This window comes from Argentina silus (assembly GCF_951799395.1).
Source record: "Argentina silus genome assembly, chromosome: 1".
In the NCBI taxonomy this organism is placed as follows: domain Eukaryota; kingdom Metazoa; phylum Chordata; class Actinopteri; order Argentiniformes; family Argentinidae; genus Argentina; species Argentina silus.
In genome coordinates, this window is record NC_139655.1 from 33,590,774 (window position 1) to 33,610,773 (window position 20,000).

At 44.9% G+C, this 20,000-nt stretch overlaps 2 protein-coding genes across 2 annotated transcripts in view; both read left to right on the forward strand.

Annotated features, from left to right (window-relative positions):
• LOC310814815 (enoyl-CoA hydratase EchA19) overlaps window positions 1–9,006 on the forward strand; it is a 22,345-nt gene extending 13,339 nt beyond the window's left edge. Inside the window, exons 5-6 of the mRNA XM_083684335.1 lie at window positions 6,207–6,356; window positions 7,787–9,006. Coding sequence (XP_083540461.1) covers window positions 6,207–6,356; window positions 7,787–8,010 — 374 coding nt within the window. The 3' untranslated portion in view covers window positions 8,011–9,006. The remainder of the gene's footprint in view (window positions 1–6,206; window positions 6,357–7,786) is intronic.
• Window positions 9,007–10,386: 1,380 nt separating this feature from the next.
• Window positions 10,387–20,000, forward strand: part of bmp6 (bone morphogenetic protein 6) — a 37,500-nt gene continuing 27,886 nt past the window's right edge. Inside the window, exon 1 of the mRNA XM_083680912.1 lies at window positions 10,387–11,254. Coding sequence (XP_083537038.1) covers window positions 10,849–11,254 — 406 coding nt within the window. The 5' untranslated portion in view covers window positions 10,387–10,848. The remainder of the gene's footprint in view (window positions 11,255–20,000) is intronic.

Consider the following 20,000-nt stretch of genomic DNA (forward strand, 5'->3'; position numbering starts at 1 on the left):
TGAGTCTTTGGCTTCCCATCTGAGCCCCTATCTCACGAGTAAGGAAAGATGAAGGCCAGAAAGGAGAAAAAAAAACCTTTGATGGGTGAAGCTGCATATCCCAATACTCTGAACTGTGTCATAGACACAGAGAGTAGAAGTGGACAGTTGAACCAAACCACAACAAGGGGGGGACCCCTCCACCCCCACCCCCAGACCACCTGAGTAACTGCTGCTGTAGCACCACATGGTGGGGAGAATTCCAAATTTCGGAGGGGGGGGGGGGGCGTTGGCTCCGCTTCCGTCCACCGCGCTGGAGGACCTAATTAAGGAGACGGATGGGGTGGCGGAGAGAGATGAGGCTGCCAGAGGACTGTGTGCGAAACAGGCTGCTCTTACTGTTGAGAGAGACCACACCACACCCAAGAGCTCAGCCTGGGTGATCTGGATAGAGAGACACCTGCAGCACTGTGTGTGTGAGTGCGTGTGTGTGTGTGTGTGCGTGTGCACGTGCGTGTGAAGTGGTCCACTATATACGCCATGCTATTGTTGTTGTTGTTTTTTCTGTTATGCTGTTATTTTAAGGGCGGGGGTGATAAATCTAGAAATCCACACAAACCCACACACACACAAACCTAGAAATAAAACCATGAGAAAATACGAGTTTGACGTTGACGAGCGCTATCGTGGCACTCCTGTTGAACCTGATTGTTGCCTCTAAAGTTTAAGAGGGTTTTTAAGTGAACCTCCGTTTCGTGGGTTAGTTCTCATCTTTGTATCCGTTCTGTCAGGATTTGCCTGGTTCAGTCTCTAATCCGCATCAGGCTTAATCGCATTACCCTCATTGTGGATGTCTTTCCTTTGAAGTGGTGTGGATGCCAGTCAAAGCCAGCACAACCGAGCAGGGAATACATTGGGGCTATACCCAAGCTGTTTCAGAGAGGTCAATAACCCACTGTCTGTGAGTGTGTGTGAGTGTGTGTGTGTGTGTGTGTGAATTTGAAATCACATATCAGTAACCTTGCCCTGAAGCCCTGAAGACGGGAGCTCCCCAAGCTATTGCCTTGGCTTTAGCTCAATGGGCTGTTACAGTCTTGTGCTGCAGGAGACCCCGGTTGGAACTATGTCTGTCGCAGTTCCCTCTGAGGAAGAGTACTCATACTCAGGAATTGCAGAAACTGGATAAAAAAAACACTTCCAGGGACAGTCTCCACTGCTGCCCCTGCGTTGCAGAGGGATAAGCTGCGACAGCCCAACACTTCAGGAAGAGAACCACCTCCTACTGTATATCTGTTATTGGACGATAGGCTTGGCTGACCCACACAAAATCCAGCTAAAATTTGATTGGCTGTAGACAACGGCTGTAGATTGATGCATTCACATTGGATTTGATTCAAGCCCTGTTTTACCAGGTGAGTTGACTAAGAGCATCTTGAAGCAACGGGCCTGGAGAAGAGTTGCACAGGAGAGGAAATGGGACGAATGAGCCAGTTGGTTAGCTGGGGATGATTTGGGGCTGTACAGTATGTGGGCCGGATTAGGAATTTCGCCAGACCCACCAGCGTTATCAGCCCTACTCTTGTCTTAGGTGCCATGGAACCTTCTGGAACCGCAAAGGAGGTGGGACCTCAGTTTAACGTCTCCTCTGAAGGACGGCGCCCTTTCACCCTGTCTCAGATCTTCCAAGTCAATCCTATCAAAGTGTTTTTTTTGAGGAGACGTTACCCAATAGACTGGCCTCCATTCATGTGGAACAACAGATGGGCCGGTGTGTCAATGCAAACAGGACACGTTTGAGACGGGGGTATCAGCAGGCTGGAGACGAGTGTGAGATAAGAGGACGGTTCCGGCAGCTGATAGCGTGATGCCAACAGCACTAAAGACAATCTGAAAGCCCAAACTGGCTCTCTCTTCCTAATCTGAGGTGATAGCACTAGACACGGGCTAGAGGCTCTCTGCAACGCAATCTTATCTAGCCTCTGTCCCTGATGGAAGCCAAGGGGTTGTGTGTGTGTGTGTGTGTGTGTGTGTGTGTGTGTGTGTGTGTGTGTGTGTGTGTGTGTGTGTGTGTGTGTGTGTGTGTGTGTGAGTGAGAGTGTGTGTGAGTGAGAGTGTGTGTGAGTGAGAGTGAGAGACAGAGAAAATCAGTTACAGAGAGAGTGTGAATGGGGTGGGGTTGTTCCATGGACTAGACCAACGTGAATCTCTCAAACTCACAGTCCCACTTGACAGTATTAAAGGCCCCAGTATGTAACAACCAAATAGTTGTAATGACTATGTTTTATCGGTAGGGATCAGGGAATGTGATCCCTTGAAAGAAATATTTCATTTACGGATTTGGTTTTGGTCCAGAAAAAGCACTTTCTGAAATGGGGTGTCCTACACTCAGTTTGCATGTAAATATATTGTTACTGCCAGGGGTGTTTTGGGGGAGTGGACTCAACGATTTTCGCTTTTCTGTCTCTGGTGGCTGCCTCTTCGAATCATGTGCGCATGCAGAAACACAACACTAATGTCTGACACTGCAAGTCCATTTTGGGGGGTTATATTGTTATTAGGGAGGACGTTGTTTGGGACTTCGAACTGCGATAACCAGAGATGGCAGATTTTTGACAAACTTATGCCCTACTCCTTCAAGCAAACGTCTGTATTTTGGTTTCATTGCGTGATACTATTATAATAGAAATAATGAAATTCGAATTGCATTTATGTCACATTTCATTGGCTCAGTGTATTTGGCCGAACACTCTGTAACTGAAATTGTAATTTCCAACAGAACTGACCTGACTGATGAAGAGAGTCTGAGACAGAGAGAGACATGTTCACTGACCAAGAACCCCCCCACCCCACTCTCCCCCCGAAAAGATGTCTTGTGTCAGGTTGCCATACAGTATGTGCTGAATGTTGGGCCTAGGCCTCTGATTGGTTACAGATGTATTAACACTGGTATTCAATGTATTCAAATGTGATTTATTTGAAGGACTTTCTAAGAATGTAACTGGGAGTAGGAATAGAATTGCAATGCCACAAGTCAGCCCTGAGGGACTCCCCCACAGAAACCCAGAGAGATTATTTCAGGTTATGAAAATATGTTCTACTCATATGCTCTTAATAATGGGTGGTCAAGGAAAATCTGTGACGGGGAGGAAGGAGGAATTAGGGAGTCAAGCCCAGTGTAGTTTTGGGACTAATAAAAGGCAGAAGCTGTTTAAACAAGAGGTTTACCCCCATCTGCTCCTTACGGCCATAAGGGCTTATGCAGATGTAGTGGAGGGTATACAGTGTCCTGTGCAATTATTGGGACAGTCACGCATTTTCTCATAATTACTATGAGATTAAAGTATATATTGTCAGCTGTTGTCAGTATTTGTGTAGATATTGGTTAGAAATGACAACACTTGACTGGTGTTTCTGGTTCGTCAGGTGTGTTCCTTCACCCATCATCATTGGTGCAGGCATAAGAGAGCTGTCAATGTCTAGTATTGATTCTAGGCTTTGCGTTTGCCTTTGGATTCCTCTATTGGTGTCTGTCAACATGAGGACCAAAGTCCAATAGAAGTTGAGGAAGCCATTATGAGGCTGAAAAGTTTGAACAAAATCTATCAGAAACATAGCCAAAACCAGATGATCAAGAATAAGGTAGCGTAGACTACAAAGGAATCAGAAATATTGATTTATTCACCAAGATAACTGCAGAAAACAGGGCATTTGATTTAGAGTTTTGATCGGGCCTGAAAATTCAAGTCTGACCCGACCCAACCCGGCCTGTTGAGATGAGCCCAACATCATAGACATTTTATGAGCCTGAGCCCAAAAAAACATCTAGAAAACGGCATTGCCTTTATCCATTGTGCACAACAGCAAAATACACTGGTAAAATTACTGCATCATCATCAAAGAATACCATGACAATGAAGCTGTCTGGAGACAAACATAGCAAGTTTCTATTAGAAGCTCCATAGGAAAATAGGATATTTTTGCTATTTCTTTGATTGTGATAAAATATGTTTTATTTGATCATTGAAACGAGGAACACTCCATACACTACCATTACATCACCAGACGAACTACAGAGGCTTCACTGCAAGGTACAAACCATTAGTTAGCTTCAAAAACAGGATGGCCTGGTTACAGTTTGCTAAAAAGTACCTAAAAGAGCCTGCAGAGTTCTGTAAAAAGTTATTGTGGACAGACGAGACAAAGATTAACATGTACCAGAGTGAGGGCAAGAGTAAAGGGTGGAGACAAAAAGGAACTGCCCAAGATACAGCATACCATCTCATCTGTGAAATATGGTGGAGGGAGGTGTTATGGCTTGGGCATGTATAGCTGCCAATAGAACTGGCTCACTTGTCTTCATTGATGATGTAACTGTTGACAGCAGCAGCAGAATGAATTATGAAGTGTACAGAAACATCTTGACTGCTCAAGTACAAGGAAATGCCTCCAAACTCATTGTATAATAGCCAGGCCACTAATGACATTGAAGCAAATAAGAGCTTGTCTCTAATAAATGTTCGGGTCAAAATAGAATTGTTGATATTAGCATACGATTAAAGCAACGTATTTGATTCTGAGAGACCTTTGTAACCGGTATTTACAGTCTGACAGATCGTTTATGGCAGGCTTGTATGGAAATGATAATAAAATACCATATATATCATGGATTAATTTGGTTTTGACAGATTCATTGTAGGCTAATAATGTTATGTTGGCGGATATTTATTCTCAGTATTGTATATATATTTCAGCTCTGTCGTATCGCGGGTTTGAGCAGCAGTTTGGCAACAACAGCGAGGGAAACAGAATAACCACCGGCCCCCAATTATAGGGTGGTCTCCAATACACTCGGGGTGCACTCTGTGGTTAAGGTGGCAGTCCAGCCAACTCCAATTGCTCTGATTTCAGCTATATCCCTAGATAACAACAAACTGCTATGTGATATTAAATATCACAATGCAATACAAAACTGCTTTATCTTATGCCTGCATTTATGCGGAAAACATTCGTTGATAACATCACAATTTCACTTATTACATGGCTATATGATTCTTTTCAAGGCTGCTTGTTTCCTTGTTTTAACCTGAGTGGCCATTTTGAATGTATCTCATGAAGTTTACAAGTAGCTAGTGTACCAAAGTTGTGTTTATTTACCTAGAGGATAGAGGCTGGGAATGTAGAAGCTGGACAGGGCCTTTAAGATGGTTGGTCTGTTTTTACACTGTTCTCGCTACACTGGGTCTTGGTCTCAAAATGTTGGGTCTTGGTCTGGATCTCAAGAGTTCCGGTCTCTGGAGGGATACCTGTAAGTGTGTAGTTGTATAAGCTGACTATAAGTGCATGTATAGACTTCCAAGTGTAGACCGCCTGTAAGTGTATGAGTATACCACTCCGCACCCTACAGTGGCGATTCATGCCATGTCACCCCTCTCATCCCATATCACCCGCCTCCTTCGCACCCTTCACTGTCTCCTGGTAGCAGCTCGCATCAGATTCGAGACCCTGGTGCTCGCCTACCGGGCGGCAAAGGAAAGAGCCCCTCCCTACTTGCAAGCAATGGTCAGCCCCCAAACCCCTGCCCGATCACTGCGCTCTTCCACCTCGGCTGGCCGCCTGGCACCGCCGCCTCTACGTGGATGCAGCAGCCTTGCTACTCGGTCACAGCTTTTCACTGTCCTGGCGCCCCGCTGGTGGAACGAGCTTCCCACTGCTGTCATGACTGCAGTCACTACCAATCTTCCGCCATAGATGAAGACCCATCTTTTGAAGCTCTTATCTTAACGGTCCCTCCTAAAGATCTCTTCATCCCCACTACCCTCCTGTACAAGTTTCTCTACTGTAAATAAATAATATATATAAAATATATATAGATATATCTAGATTTTTTTTTTTTTTAAATTTTCTTCTAGCATTGTGACTGCCATTAGCCCCTTGGTCCTAGCATAGATTACTTCTTCTTATGATGACTGATGGATAGATGATTCACTTACTTAGACAGATGTATTTGTTGTAAGTCACTTTGGATAAAGGCATCTGCTAAATGTCATAAATGTAATGTAAATGTCATGCATTAACCCTTCTCAGCATAATGTCATGGATTTGTATATAGCATCTGTGGGTCTTACAGAAGCGCTATATACATTTGATGTATTATTATTATTATTATTATTATTATTATTATTATTATTATTATTATTATTATTATTATGTATCCCTTGTCTCCACAGGGGTTCCCTTGATTGACGGTGGTACAGTGCGGCTGCCCCACCTCATTGGTCTGTCCAGAGCCCTGGACTTGATTCTGACTGGACGGCCTATCCATGCACAGGAAGCTCTGGCCTTCGGATTGGCCAACAGAGTGGTTCCGGATGGCCAGGGTATGTTTACGGTTTTGTCAATATTTAGCGGATAGTTGTCGGTAGTGATGTCACCGACTGGAACCTTTTTGGAAAATATCGATTTTTTTAAATGTATTGCATTGAAGAAAGGAAGTGAGAGAGCGATTGGAAGGAGAGGGAGAAGTAACACTCTGGTCCCCAATTTGCCGCTAAAGAGCGCTGTGAAACACTACGTTCTTGTGGGCATATGGCGGCTAAGTTGTTCATTTCATTCAGCAGAGCTTCTGTTAGCGTGGAGGCGGAGGCAGGTCTCCAGCAGTGAGCGGGTGGGGATCATTGACTATGATATGAAGATGTCCATTGTCCTTGCCAATCAGGATTTCACTGTGAATGTTGGAATAATCATTTTTGACAAATAAAATTCCCATACTATCAGTTGTAGGTAACAAATATAACCACAAGCTATTTCTGTGTAACCACAGAAACACATCGCAGGATCATTGTGTAGCGCATTTGAACCTGTTTGAACCACAGCGATACACACACACACACACACACACACACACACACACACACACACACACACACACACACACACACACACACACACCTTCATGCCTTCATGTCTACTCCAATGCATTGTATTTAACATAATCAGCCTTCAGATAAGGGACGGCCTTCAGTCCCAGAGGATGTTTGCAAACAAAGCAGCACAGCCAAGGAGGGCATGTGTGCTTCTGAAACCACAAACCTCACTACAACTCTGCTGTAAAACAACATTTCTGAGGGAGGCTATGTAGCTATACTATCTATCTGGTTATTTTGTTCTAAAGCGAGACACAATATTCTCTGTGTTGTGTACCCCAAGTGGTGGGCCAGCATTTCACTGATACTGGGTGGTGCCTTCAAAGAACCATTTGTGGATTGTATTATGGATGAATTAGCATTTCCTATACGGCTACATAAAAACTCATCTCAGTAAAGCCTTTCCATGTGCTCTCTTATAGTTAAATTCCTCACAAGACATTTCAGAAGATTACGTTAATTCTTTTCGGAAGTCCTTCCCACAGCCACAGCCAAGTCCAGCTAATTGGCCTCCTAGGCTTATGATCACTTCTTTTCTTCAGAGATATACTAGATTTGAGGGGGGGGGAGGGGTGCACTTGGGCATCAAAGTCTAGCAGATCAGCCTAGTTTCCATAGGAGGGTTGGATGTGGTCCAGTGCTTTCATGTGGGCCGGGGAACAAAGTGTCTTGGCTTAAGCACAGAGAAGTAGAGTCAGTGCAGGAGGAAGGAAAAATGCTAAAAAGAGCTAATAGCTTCCAAGTGGTCTATGTTAATGTCATTATGAAAAGCCACTATGTATATAATATATGTGTGTGTGTGTGTGTGTGTGTGTGTGTGTGTGTGTGTGTGTGTGTGTGTGTGTGTGTGTGTGTGTGTGTGTGTGTGTGTGTGTGTACCACAGCCCTGCAGGTGTCCCTGGAGCTGGCTGAGCAGATCAGTTCCTTCCCCCAGCAGTGTCTGAGAGCGGACCGCTCCTCTGCCCTCCACAGTGTCTTCAACGCCCTGTCTTTCACCCAGGCCATGCAGTACGAGTTTGACCAAGGAACGCCAATCATCCAAGCCGAGGCCGTCGCCGGGGCAACTAGGTTCACCTCCGGGACAGGAAGAGGCGGGACATTCTCCTAAGAGTATCGCCTTCGATTACTCTGTATTTCAAGATCTTTGTATGAACTGCTTATGGACATTCACTCAAGTTGCTGATGAATACACACATGATATACAATGGCTTTTTCAACACACTATTTGGTTTAGTGATGGTTTTTGAATGTGATAGATCTGAGTGGCCTTTCGTGTGTGTGCGCAGCCACACACACACACACACGCACGCATCATAACTAACATCTCACCCAGACATGCACACACAGAAGAAACCTCACCTGCGGCTTAGATTATCTGCATTATGATCCCTCATATGAAAAAAACAAAACAAAAGAAGGCAGGGGGTATAGTGGGGATAGGGAAGTGGATCTGGAAAAACTACAAAAGACTACAAAAATACAAAGACTAGAAAGCAATCGCATCAAAAGCACCAGCAGCACACCGGCATTGTGGAAATGGGAGTTGTACGCCTGCAACGGAAGAGTGTGGGGTCTGGCACTCAACAACGCTGATGGATGTTGAGAATGAATGGGACGTGTGTGTGTGTGTGTGTGTGTGTTTGTGTGTGTGTGTGTGTGTGTATGCGTCTGTGTGTGTGTGTGTGTGTGTGTGCGCGTGTGTGTGCGTGCGCGTGTGTGGTGAGTGTAAATTGTGTTATACCCTCCCAGCATGAGAGAGATTTAGTGTAAGTGTATTTATGCTTGTGTGTGTGTGCCCAAATGTTTATGACTGTATAATTAGTGTGGATGATTCTGCAGTTCAAGTAAACTTGGTGGTATGAGTGAACATTCCTTTGGTGTATAGACAGAGAGTCTAAGAGAAAGAGAGATAAGGTGTGTGTGTGCGTGCGCGTGTGTGTGCGTGTGCGTGTGTGTGTGTGTGTGTGTGTGCGGCTTAATTAGGGTGAGGAGAGGCTGTCTAGACGCTATGATGACAGGACACACAGCCCATGTTTAGCGTGTCCTGCTTCCTCCTACCTCCTCACCCATGGGCCAGTGCACTCATCCTTGCATCACCTGCTCTTCCTCTCGGGGTCACACACACACACACACACACACACACACACACACACACACACACACACATTTTCTCCTCTTTTGCATCTTATTGGAGTTTTGTGTTTGTGTAGTTGATTCAATACAATGGCTTGAATTTACCCTTATGTGTAGCATGTGTTCTACTTGACTATACTGCTTTCAACTTTGTCAAATGCATATTCTTTGTGTTTCTGTGTTCTAGGCAAACCTTTCTCTGATCAAGTGAGAGAGAGAGAGAGAGAGAGAGATAGAGAGCGGTGTGCTGGGGGTGTGGGCTGGTAACATCTGGGACTGCTTTGATGCTGCGGTCTTCACTCCTAGATAAGATAGCCTGCAGAGTGATAAAGACACGGACCCCCCCCCCCCCCCCCCACCCCCTCCCTATCAGGGAGATCTGGGCACAGACAGACACAACAGGAGAGGGGTTGGGTGGGTGGGGAGGGGGCGCTCTCCTCTGTTCCTTTTCCAAATGGTAAACATCAGATTGTACTCCCCCACCCCCATCCCTCTCCCACCCATCCAACACAAGCAGAGCTCAAACACACACCCAGTTCCTGGGTCTTGTCCAGAAACAACCCCTAGCCTCTTCTCCCAGACACTTGTGGATCTGATAGGACTAGGTGTGTGAGCAAGATTGTAGTCTCTCCACCTTGCCCTAGGCTACTGCAAAAAAACGAAAAACTACAATACAAAAAAGAATAAATAACAAATTAAATATATTATGATTAGCCTTTTTGACGGATTTTGAGGGAGTAGGGCTTCCAGGGAGTATAATTATGTAACAACAAACATTTACATTCGAATAAGAATAACGGTGTTATAACAAGCGAGGTCCTTCAGTTGTTCTTGTTGTTTTTCATTTCAGCGTCAGGGGTCGTAGCGAGGCAAGGGATATTCTCTTCAAACGGACGGGCAATTATTTAAACAGCACCAGTTTTCCCTGAGGGTTTGCGCGAGGACCTTCGAGGAAATAATTACCTCAAACCTATAACAATTTGTATTTTGACGATTATTATCGATTTGAATAGAGTAGGTTTTAAAAAAAAAAAAATCTTTTAAGACAAATAGCATGTGTTAAATGATCAAATGTCTGGCGGATGTTTCTCAACCGACAAATACGCAGATACTTCATAAATACGTTTAATATTGCCTAACATAGTAGGGTTGCAGTACTCAGATAGGCACTAGAAGTTGGCCAAGTCTAAATGTTAGATGTGCCATAAACTTTGTGATGATAGAATTGTCCCTAAAGCTCCACCTCTGCCACTGTGCGCACTAACTGGGCGGGTACAGCGGCTACAAGCGCACTACTAGGCTACCTGCTAATGCCCGTTATTCAGAACTCGCAGGCGGACGGTGCAACCATAGACATTAAACATTGGGTGCAACCGGTGGAATTGGGAAATAGTTACACGGGGTCATTTCTTCTGCGCAACATTATTTCAGGAGTCAATTATATACACTAAAGTAAAATGGCTTCTTTCAAAGGAGTTGTTATTCTTTTACGAGAAAACTTGGCAGATAACTTTGACTCATGACTTAGTCTGTATTGGACTGTGTATGTTGCCTTTTGAAGCAGAAAGCCGGGATGAGGAATTGATGGAGACATTCCAAAGCCAGAAAATATAACGGGACACATTTTTTATAGTCTACATTTCGTTTTTGAAAAATTTCTTATGGCGTGAATGATTTTACCTTTCTTTAAAATGAGCTGTACCAGCTTCTGTCATTCCAGTGAGAGCGAGGAGCGCATTTGAAAACTTCTATCGAAACGGTGACATTTTTCTAAGTTGGATATCAAAACGGCACTCCGACGACAAACTGAACAATGACAGGCTGTTGGTTTGCCTTTGCGGGGTTGTGGTGGAGCGCTTATTGCATGTTCCTTATTGCAGGTAGCAATTATTTATTCGATGGAATCAACGAAGTGCATCCAAGTTTCATTCATCGGCGATTGCGGACTCACGAAAAGAGGGAGATGCAGAAGGAAATTCTGTCTATCCTCGGTCTGCCACACAGACCGAGACCGCATCTATCTAATGGAAAATACAATTCCGCGCCTCTCTTCATGCTGGATCTATATAATACCATATCAAGCGAGGAGAAAAATGAAGTGGAGGGCATGTTGGACCAATACAAGTCCATGTTCACAACCCAAGGTCCTCCTTTAGCGACAAATCAAGACAATGCCTTCTTGAATGACGCCGATATGGTGATGAGCTTTGTAAATTTGGGTAAGCTAAATTCAATTGTAATTTCTTTAGTCGTTATTAAATGTCATTGGCAGTTTTGGCTCTGGCTCATTTAATAGTGAGGTCAACATTGATAAGTCTGTCCCATAATCTAGGCAGAGGGTTTAAATAAGTCGTGCGTAATATAGCCTAAGCGATTGCGCAAAATGCAATGGCTGAAGAAATGATAAAAACAGAAAGAACAACAGCCCCATTATTGCAGTACATCCTACATGTGAATTACAGGTGTTTCAGATATGTGCCAATATGCTGATGGACTCGGGTGAGCATGGATTGGGCTATCGATGCCCGCACCCATTACGCGCGCTTCCATCAACATTCTTTAACCGCGTATTCTCAAGTGAAAACGTTAAGCACCACTTGACTTCAAACTGCTTTGTTTACACTGTTTGGATTACACTGTTTGTAATAACAGACGTTTTTTTTTATCATTATTGTTAGATGCCACATAGGCCTATTTTGTTGGTCTATGGTATGTCAATATCCTCGATTAACTTAGTCCAAATGTGGTCTCAGGATGTTGTGCAATCGGTTCCATGATTTATGACTGAAGGAGGAAAATGGAAAACCCACACCAAACTAAATACACGAATCAACAACCACCAAGCTGGTATTTGTGTTAAGGGCTATTCTTGGCAGTGACCTGTTCAAGTTGCGGTTTAGTGCGTAAAACCGCGGTGTATTGTTTGAGTTGCTTCGCTAGGTTTCCATAATTAGACCTTGCACGATAAACAGATAGGCTACTTTAATCACAAACAGTTCAACATAAAACCCACGGTCAGTCCTTCCATTAGCAGCGCAAGTGTTTACAGTGAGAATTTAAACAGACTGCGTGAAGATAAACAGACGCGTTGCCAGACTGTGGTTGGACTCGCTGGTCAAAGCCGCTAAAGCTAGATGGATGTCATTATTGGGATATTGTCATGGCTCAGCCTGAGAATATTGCGGAAGTGTCCCAAGAGATATTTGTTAAGAAATAAAGAAAGAAAAAAATAAGTTTTGTGGTGCTTCCAAACGTTTTTTGAACTCGAGCCTAACCACACAATTCCATCACTGATGAGCTGCAATAGAGAGAAAGTTGAACTGCACAGCTAAAGCCTCCTTATTTTATTGTCCTCTCAAGCCTATTCATAAGTGAAATGGCAACATGTAGTGATGAAAAACAGATATTCAAACGGAGGAAGGCCGGGTGTTATTGTTCTCAAACAACTTTTTGACTACTGTGTGGGAGCCTATTGTGTGGTTTTGAATCGCTATTAGTTTGAGTTCACCGCGGACATCTGGGTATCTACTTGCATTAATCACGTCCTGTACATGATTCCCTCAAATTCATAGTACCCAGGGAATAGGTTGCCATCTCTCCCCCAAATAGAACACAAAGTACTGACTACTCAGCTGCTCTGGAGGAGCTGGTTTCCTTGAATGCGATTGTAATTAATGTTAGACAGGCCAAGGCGCTCCATCTGCTTTGCAAATAAAGCATTTGCGTGACTACTGTGTGTCATCAGATTAGTTTTTAATGCGCCTTCCTCTTTATATCAATGTTCTCCGGCTGGGTCTTTAGTATGCAATGCGCCTGGGTGGTCTCACATCTTTTTCAAGCCAGCTCAAGTCTGTATCAAAAGACATGGAGTGAGGAAGGACGTATGAGAAAATGTCTTTATCCTCTGACAAGTGTTAGAACATATAATAACAGACACATGAATTTGCTTTAGTTGATCTTTTCCACAGCCAGGCTCACTGATAGAGTCCTCACTTTGGGGAGTGTTCCCATGGAGGTGGAGAGGGATAGGCCTAGTGCTGGGCCTACATCTGTCTGACAAGTGTGGTCAGCGTGAAGCAGATGCTCTCTAGTCCGCTCCCGCTCCGTGAGTCACATCCAGGTCTTGTTTATTTACTTGTCCTCTCTTAATATCACTCATGTCAATGACCCATTGACTCATTTGAAGAAGGAAAGGAAAAGTTAAAACGAGTTAACGGAAACATCCCTTCTTTTCCTTCTCGTTCCTAGAATAGCGTGTTGTTCATCACTGTTTGCCTGGTGGTGGGTACCCCTGGTTTCCCGAGGTGGTGCAGTTACACTTCCTTCAGTGTGACTCATCCTGTGGAGATGACACACTGCAGGTCTTGACTTGTGGTAATGGTTGTGTAAGGACGGTCCCTACAATGACAGTGTTAGTTAGTCAGTCTGAAGATGCTTAAAGAGACAGTGCCCTCTAGGAACTAGAAAAGGGTCAATATTAGGAAAGAGCTGATTTTCTTCTCCTAGTGGAGCGAATGGTTCACCTATGTATTGATTCATAGTTCACCTTTGTTTTCTAACTTTTATAACAAAATGCCACTTTTCAGAGCTACAGATGTATGACCATAAGGGGAAAGCAAAGCACGGTTTTACAGACATACATAGTAGACAGTAACTATTCACTCAGCTTGGATGTAGTTCAGTCAGCCAGACTCAACTCACAGGACGTGTGTACAGAAATGTCATCTTGAGGTGCTTTGGTTTGTGTGCTGGAACCGGAACTCCAAATGTTGTTCTCGTGTCAGTTTCATTTATTTCTGACGGGTTTGTTTTCCGTCACATATAGGTGAAAGTATTCCATGAGGTTTTGCTTGGCACAGGGCATTTCCAAAGCTCCCATCCTTTGTTTGCGCTTGTAACTCTGTATATTTGTCTGCTAGATCGTCAGAAAAGGGGACTTCCAGGAATCCAGGGTTGAAAATCCAGGAAAAGCCATCATAGGCTTTTCAGGACTTGTCATGTTTTTCTTCCACCTGCAGAGACCGGGCAGCTGTGGTTTGAGTTTTTAGAAGCCCTCCGATCCGCGTTTTCCATGAATCACGATGAGCAGGTCTCCACCCTCCCTGCTTTTGCCTCTACCTTCATCATCCCATCCCTTCATCCCCCCTTCTCATCCCCCTCTCCACACCCCATTGCACTGCAATGGGGGAGCTGTCATTGCCCCTCTTAGCTAAATCAACAGCCACCCGCGTTGGCCTGGGCGCTAGTAGTCAAGTGCACCACTGTTCTGCCACCCACACTTTAAACATAGGAGTTAGAACTCCTTGGGGTTAGGGTTGGGGGGGTGTTAGGAGATCAGCCAGGTCCAGACAATCCCATGGCTTTTTCTGAACCCTCCCACCCCCAAGGCTATTTAAGCTGGTGTTTTTCCTGGCTTATGATGTGTGCTGCATTTCTAAGGGCTAAATCTCAGGTAAGCCATGTCTTTTGCACCCAAACGTGTCCCTAAGCTCTGGCCTGATAAAAGAATTAGTTAGCCACGATCAAAGAGTAATTGTTTGATGCGAGTGATTACCCTCTTGAAGTGCTTCCTTTAAATCCTCTTGAAGTGCTTCCTGTGGATATTAAACAAAAGCCATGTCACTCTTTGTATTCACACGGTATTAAGAATACATTAACAAAAGAATTCAAGATATGCTGTCATGGCATAAAAGATCTACCCTAAGCTGTGAACTTCATAGCACTGTTAGGATGTAAGTAGAACATTGTTAAAGAACACAAATCAAGGGGAAAGATGGAGTTGTGCTCTAACACCTAGTGTTGTAACAGCAATAGAATGTGTGGAAAAGACATCGTAACTGGAGAAGTTTCCCTTGTTAAACTGCTTGTTTCTATGAGGAGGCTGCGTGTTTTGCCAAAGAGCCTGATAACCAATACAGCCCAAACAGCTGAAAAGGAAGCTCTTAAATTCTGTAACTCAGTTTGTGGAATCAGATGTGTATCTTGGGGAATCATTCATTGGACGTTTGGAGTTTAGAGAACTTGTAACAACCTTATATATGATGCTTAAATAGTTGGTTCAATATTTTTCAATTTATAGTCAGGTGGTTCCTGACCTTGAAAGTAATCCATAGGCCAGGAGAAACTGTAATCCATGGTTCAGAGCTGTTTAAATAGCCATTACTAACTTCAGATAACTTTAGCCAGCACTAAGAACAATGGGAGTGATTGGACAACAAAAGCAAATTCACCATTTATCAAATTCACAATCACCTCAAATGAACTCTCTGACCTGGTTGGAAGTTACTTTGAGGTGATTTTGCCACAAATGGTGAATTTGTTTTGAGCTATTATTTTCTGTTCATCAATTACTCCCGTTGTTATTTTGTAAGTGGTGGCTAAAGTTAGTAGTGGCGATTTAAACAACTCTGAACCATGGATTACAGTTTCTCCTGGCCCAAAGACCATTTTTAAGGAAAGGAGCCATCTGACTGTAAGTCGAAAAATATTGAACTAACCCTTTAAAACATATGAAGCACACATGGTGTTTATGATTTGTTAATTTCATACATCATCATGTTCACCAAATGTTGATTATAACTTTATGCCCCTAAGTATGTGTGGGAATGCCTTAAATAACACTTTGGATCTTCTATAAACACAAAGACAAACACACACACACACACACACACACACACACACACACACACACACACACACACACTCACACACAAACACACACACACACACACACACGGACGACCCTGAGGTCAGAAGATAAACGATTTTAAGAGGGCATTCCGTTTACACTCCAAGAAGTTTCTGTCACACCCTACTCTTAAAACCCCAGATCGTATCGCTCCTTCTCACGCCATAACTCTCTTGACTTGACAAGATGGTCGTCCCGATTGGGTCTATATCTACAAAGAATGTCATGATGGCATGCTCAGTTTTTTCCCTCCGAAGTCTCTCTCTCTCTCTATCCTACTCTCTCTCTCTCTCTCTCTATCTTACTCTGTCTCTCTCTCTCTCTCTCTCTCCCTGTCTCTCTCTCTCTCTCTATCCTAGTCTCTCTCTCTCTCTCTCTCTCTCTATCCTACTCTCTCTCTCTCTCTCTCTCTCTCATTCTCTCTCTCGGAGGATCTTGGGATCTTAATGTGGACATTCCAGTGCGTGGTAGGATGGCGTGGGATGCGGCGAGGTGAGGCGCAGGAAGATAAGAACGTGAAACTCCGGCACGCTCCGGTGTTAACGATCTGTCGAGGAGGGCTGATAACCCTGGACGACGGAGAACATCTGATTAGGGGCCCGCTCCCGTTTATCATGTTGTATGAAAGCACTCGGCAGGCAACACACGCACGCTCACGCACACGCACACACACATCCACCCACACACCCACACACCCACACACACACACACCCACACACACACCCACACACACACACACACACATCCACCCACACACACACACAGGAATGTCTGCTTTGTTGTGCCTTGAGGGCAGACTTCCCTGATTGTTTTCTCTTCTATCTCTGTGTCGTACAACAGTTTGGGGTCTAGGCCACACAGGCAGAGGCTGATGAAATGCATGAAGATCATTATCATCTCTCATTTCAGTTCTTGATGATGGATCAATTACAGAATTCTGTCATCCATCAATGTTAGCGTCCCATTGGAAGAACATTATGTCTCAATCTGGTTAACGGATACACAACCTTGCTGTGTGGCTGGATGACCGTATTGTGGTTGCAGCGACCATGACCGTGAGGAGAGCTGGTATACTGCTGTGTTGCTGTAGTCGCATTGACCGTGTTGTTTTACCTGTCACCTTTAACCTTTAATCATACACGGGCCCTTTGAGAGAGCATTCATTAGGAATGGGTGTTGGTGAGGGAAGCTGTGTGTGTGTGTGTGTGTGTGTGTGTGTGTGTGTGTGTATGTGTGTGTGTGTATGAATACAGGATAGAGGGAGAGTTGTTACAGATGATACAGCCACAGCAGGTTCTTTCACTGCTTTTACACACCTTATAATAACACATCTTCCAGACATATGCAGACAACATTGCTACATTTGTGTGAAAACGTGACACAAGCTGAGACAAGTAGCCTAAAAAGATACACATTTTGCAATGAACACCCATCTCACCTGCATTCTGTGCAGATGTGGGGATTAGGGTGTGTGTGTGTGTGTGTGTGGTGGGTGGAGTGGGGGCAGTGATGGGAGCGTGAGAACAGGATAGTCTTCTCTCTGAGCCGCCCCCTCCTCAGGCCTTAACTACCTCCCCTGCTGAGGAGTTATGGACGCCGGGATGCTATAGGTGGCGTTAGTCCGTCCTGAATCAACACTGCACTGATATGTTGATGCGAAGCAGCTGTGAATCACACGCATGCCCTCTACCTCTTGGCCTCTGGGCCGGTGTGCCTCCCATTCCCGCCACGCACACGCACACGCACACGCACACACACACACACACACATATAGTGTATATGCATGGACGCAGATGCTCATGCACGCACTAAACACACACACCCACAGGTGCATGTGCAGGCGCGTGCAGACACACACACACACACACACACACACACACACACACACACTCAGGCCTCTTCTCATCAATCTCCTCCTCTTTTCAAGTTACAGAGAGAGGGGCTTAGGGGCTGAACATCTCCAGCAGTCTCATCTTTGGATTGATTTGACAGTGTGTTGACGTCTCTATCTTCACATTGGCTAGCCTTGGCTAGAAACAACGGCCAGAAAAGAAAACACAGAATTGTGAATCTCAACGTAATAAAAAAGCAGAGAAGGGAGACACCCAAATGTGGCATGAGTGGGAGAAACATGGACACAAAGAGAGAGGGAGTGGGACCGGCCAGGGTGGATTTACAGTACATGTTTCTGTGGCCTGGAGAGGGCAAAGGAAGGGATGGTGTGTGTGTGTGTGTGTGTGTGTGTGTGTGTGTGTGTTTTTGGGGGGTGTATGTGACAGGATTCCCATCCAACTAAGCAAGACATCGTTGGCAGTGTCAGAGAGACTGCTGGAGGCCCCCTCGGCCCCTGTGTGTCCGACCGTTTAAGAGGACGTGCCTGAAACAACAACCCTGAAATTTCAGGGCCCGGGTTGCTCCTCCGACACTCGGACACTCTAACCATGTAGCCTCCTTTTTCAAACAGGCTGCTGTTGACAAATTTACGAGGCCAGGGGCAGCCGAGGGGATGACTCTCCAAACACAATACGGTCAGGAAAAACAGAGGGAGATGAGAGCGGGAGAGAGGGATGAGGAAGGGAGAGAGGGATGGAGAGAGATAGAGAGGGAGAGCTTATGTTAACCTTTGGCAGTATTGTGTGCGTGCGTGTGTGTGTGCGTGCGTGCGTGCGTGCGTGCGTGCGTGCGTATGTGTGTGTGTCTTTGTTTGTTAGAGAGGGTCGGTCATTCAGGGCTGCGGATCGGTCATTCACTGCCATCACTCCCACTGGCACATTCCATTCCCTCTCCGACCCAAAACGGCACACATTGTTCACACCCAGTGCCCTGGCCCAAGGAGGAATGTCATGTCTCTTAACACAGTGCACACAACCCCCCCCCCCCCCCCCCCCTCACACACACATTCACACATGCTAATGTATAGAAAACGTGTGAGCTTGTTGGAGTTCTCCACAGGGCTCCATTGGCTCTGACGGGTCTTGAGGGTGGAACCTCTGATTTAGTGCGAACACTTAAGTATTTCTTCGGGGACCTTCCAGTTTCACTCTGTTGCTTTTTAATGGCGTTGGCCGGTATCAGGGATGGAATTCCCCCAACGTGGCTCCTCTCCTCGATGCCGTCCGTATCATGTTGCTCTCAGTCAGAGAGGGAGGGAACTTGGAGGTGAACATCCAATCAGGGATGGTCCAGGAACTGATAATCAGGGACGTTGTGGAGTGTAAACTAATGGAGACGATGTTTACTGATCTTTTTGCGATTTTAGCATGAGGAAGTATGCCCTTTTCACATGTATGTCCAGCATTTGCAGTTTACCAAGCTTCTTTTTTCTCTCCAACCAATATGTCACTGCTGAGATTTTGTATTACATGTCTGGGTGGCTTTAAGGTACAGGTGCCTATTCCAGAGAGCGTGATAACTTAATTAGCCAGTCAGTTTCACCAAGAACAATCTTTCTTTATGAACTCTACACTCTATACACTATGTATGTTATTTCTGAGTACATTTCCATTTCCATTCATGGCATTTAGCAGACGCCTTTATCCAAAGTGACTTACAACAAATACATTTGTCTAAGTAAGTGAATCATCTATCCATCAGTCATCATAAGATAAAGTAATCAATGCTCGGACCAGGGGCCATAGGCAGTCACAATGCTAGAAGAAGGAAAACATTTTTATTTAGTCAAGTTAGCTGGCCAACTCATTGATCTCCCAGGCCTTTACAATGTATTAGGATTCAGAAAAAAATAAGTGTTCCACACTTGGGCAATTGGTCTCGTAATTGTACGGTAGCTGTGTATTGCACCTACAGTGTTGACATTTTTACTGACTAAACCAAAGCAGGTCCCTCTTGTAGATTTGTATTCAGACTGTGCTGCTCTGCTCCCCTGACAGTGGCTCCCCTGACACTGGCTGTGTGTATCAGGAGTATATCAGGAGTTTAGCTTACATGAAAGTCAACACAGGGGAACACCGATGTTGAGCTAACCCTGATTTATCAGTGGGATCATGTGCTCTGTTCTCAGCTGCTGAAAACGCTATTGTGGTCTACTCACAGTTTCCAAAAGGAGTAGCAACCCTCCCCATATGAGGGAAGGAGGGAGGGAGGGAGCGGGAGAGAGAGAGAGAAACTGAGAGAGGGAAGGAGAGAGGGAGGGAGGGAGAAAGGTAGAGAGAGAGGGAGAGAGAGAGGTAGAGAGCGAGAGAGAGAGCGAGAGAGAGAGAGAGAGATGGCTGTGGAATGCAAGCCACCGATATTTTGACTTCTCCTTTGGAAACAGC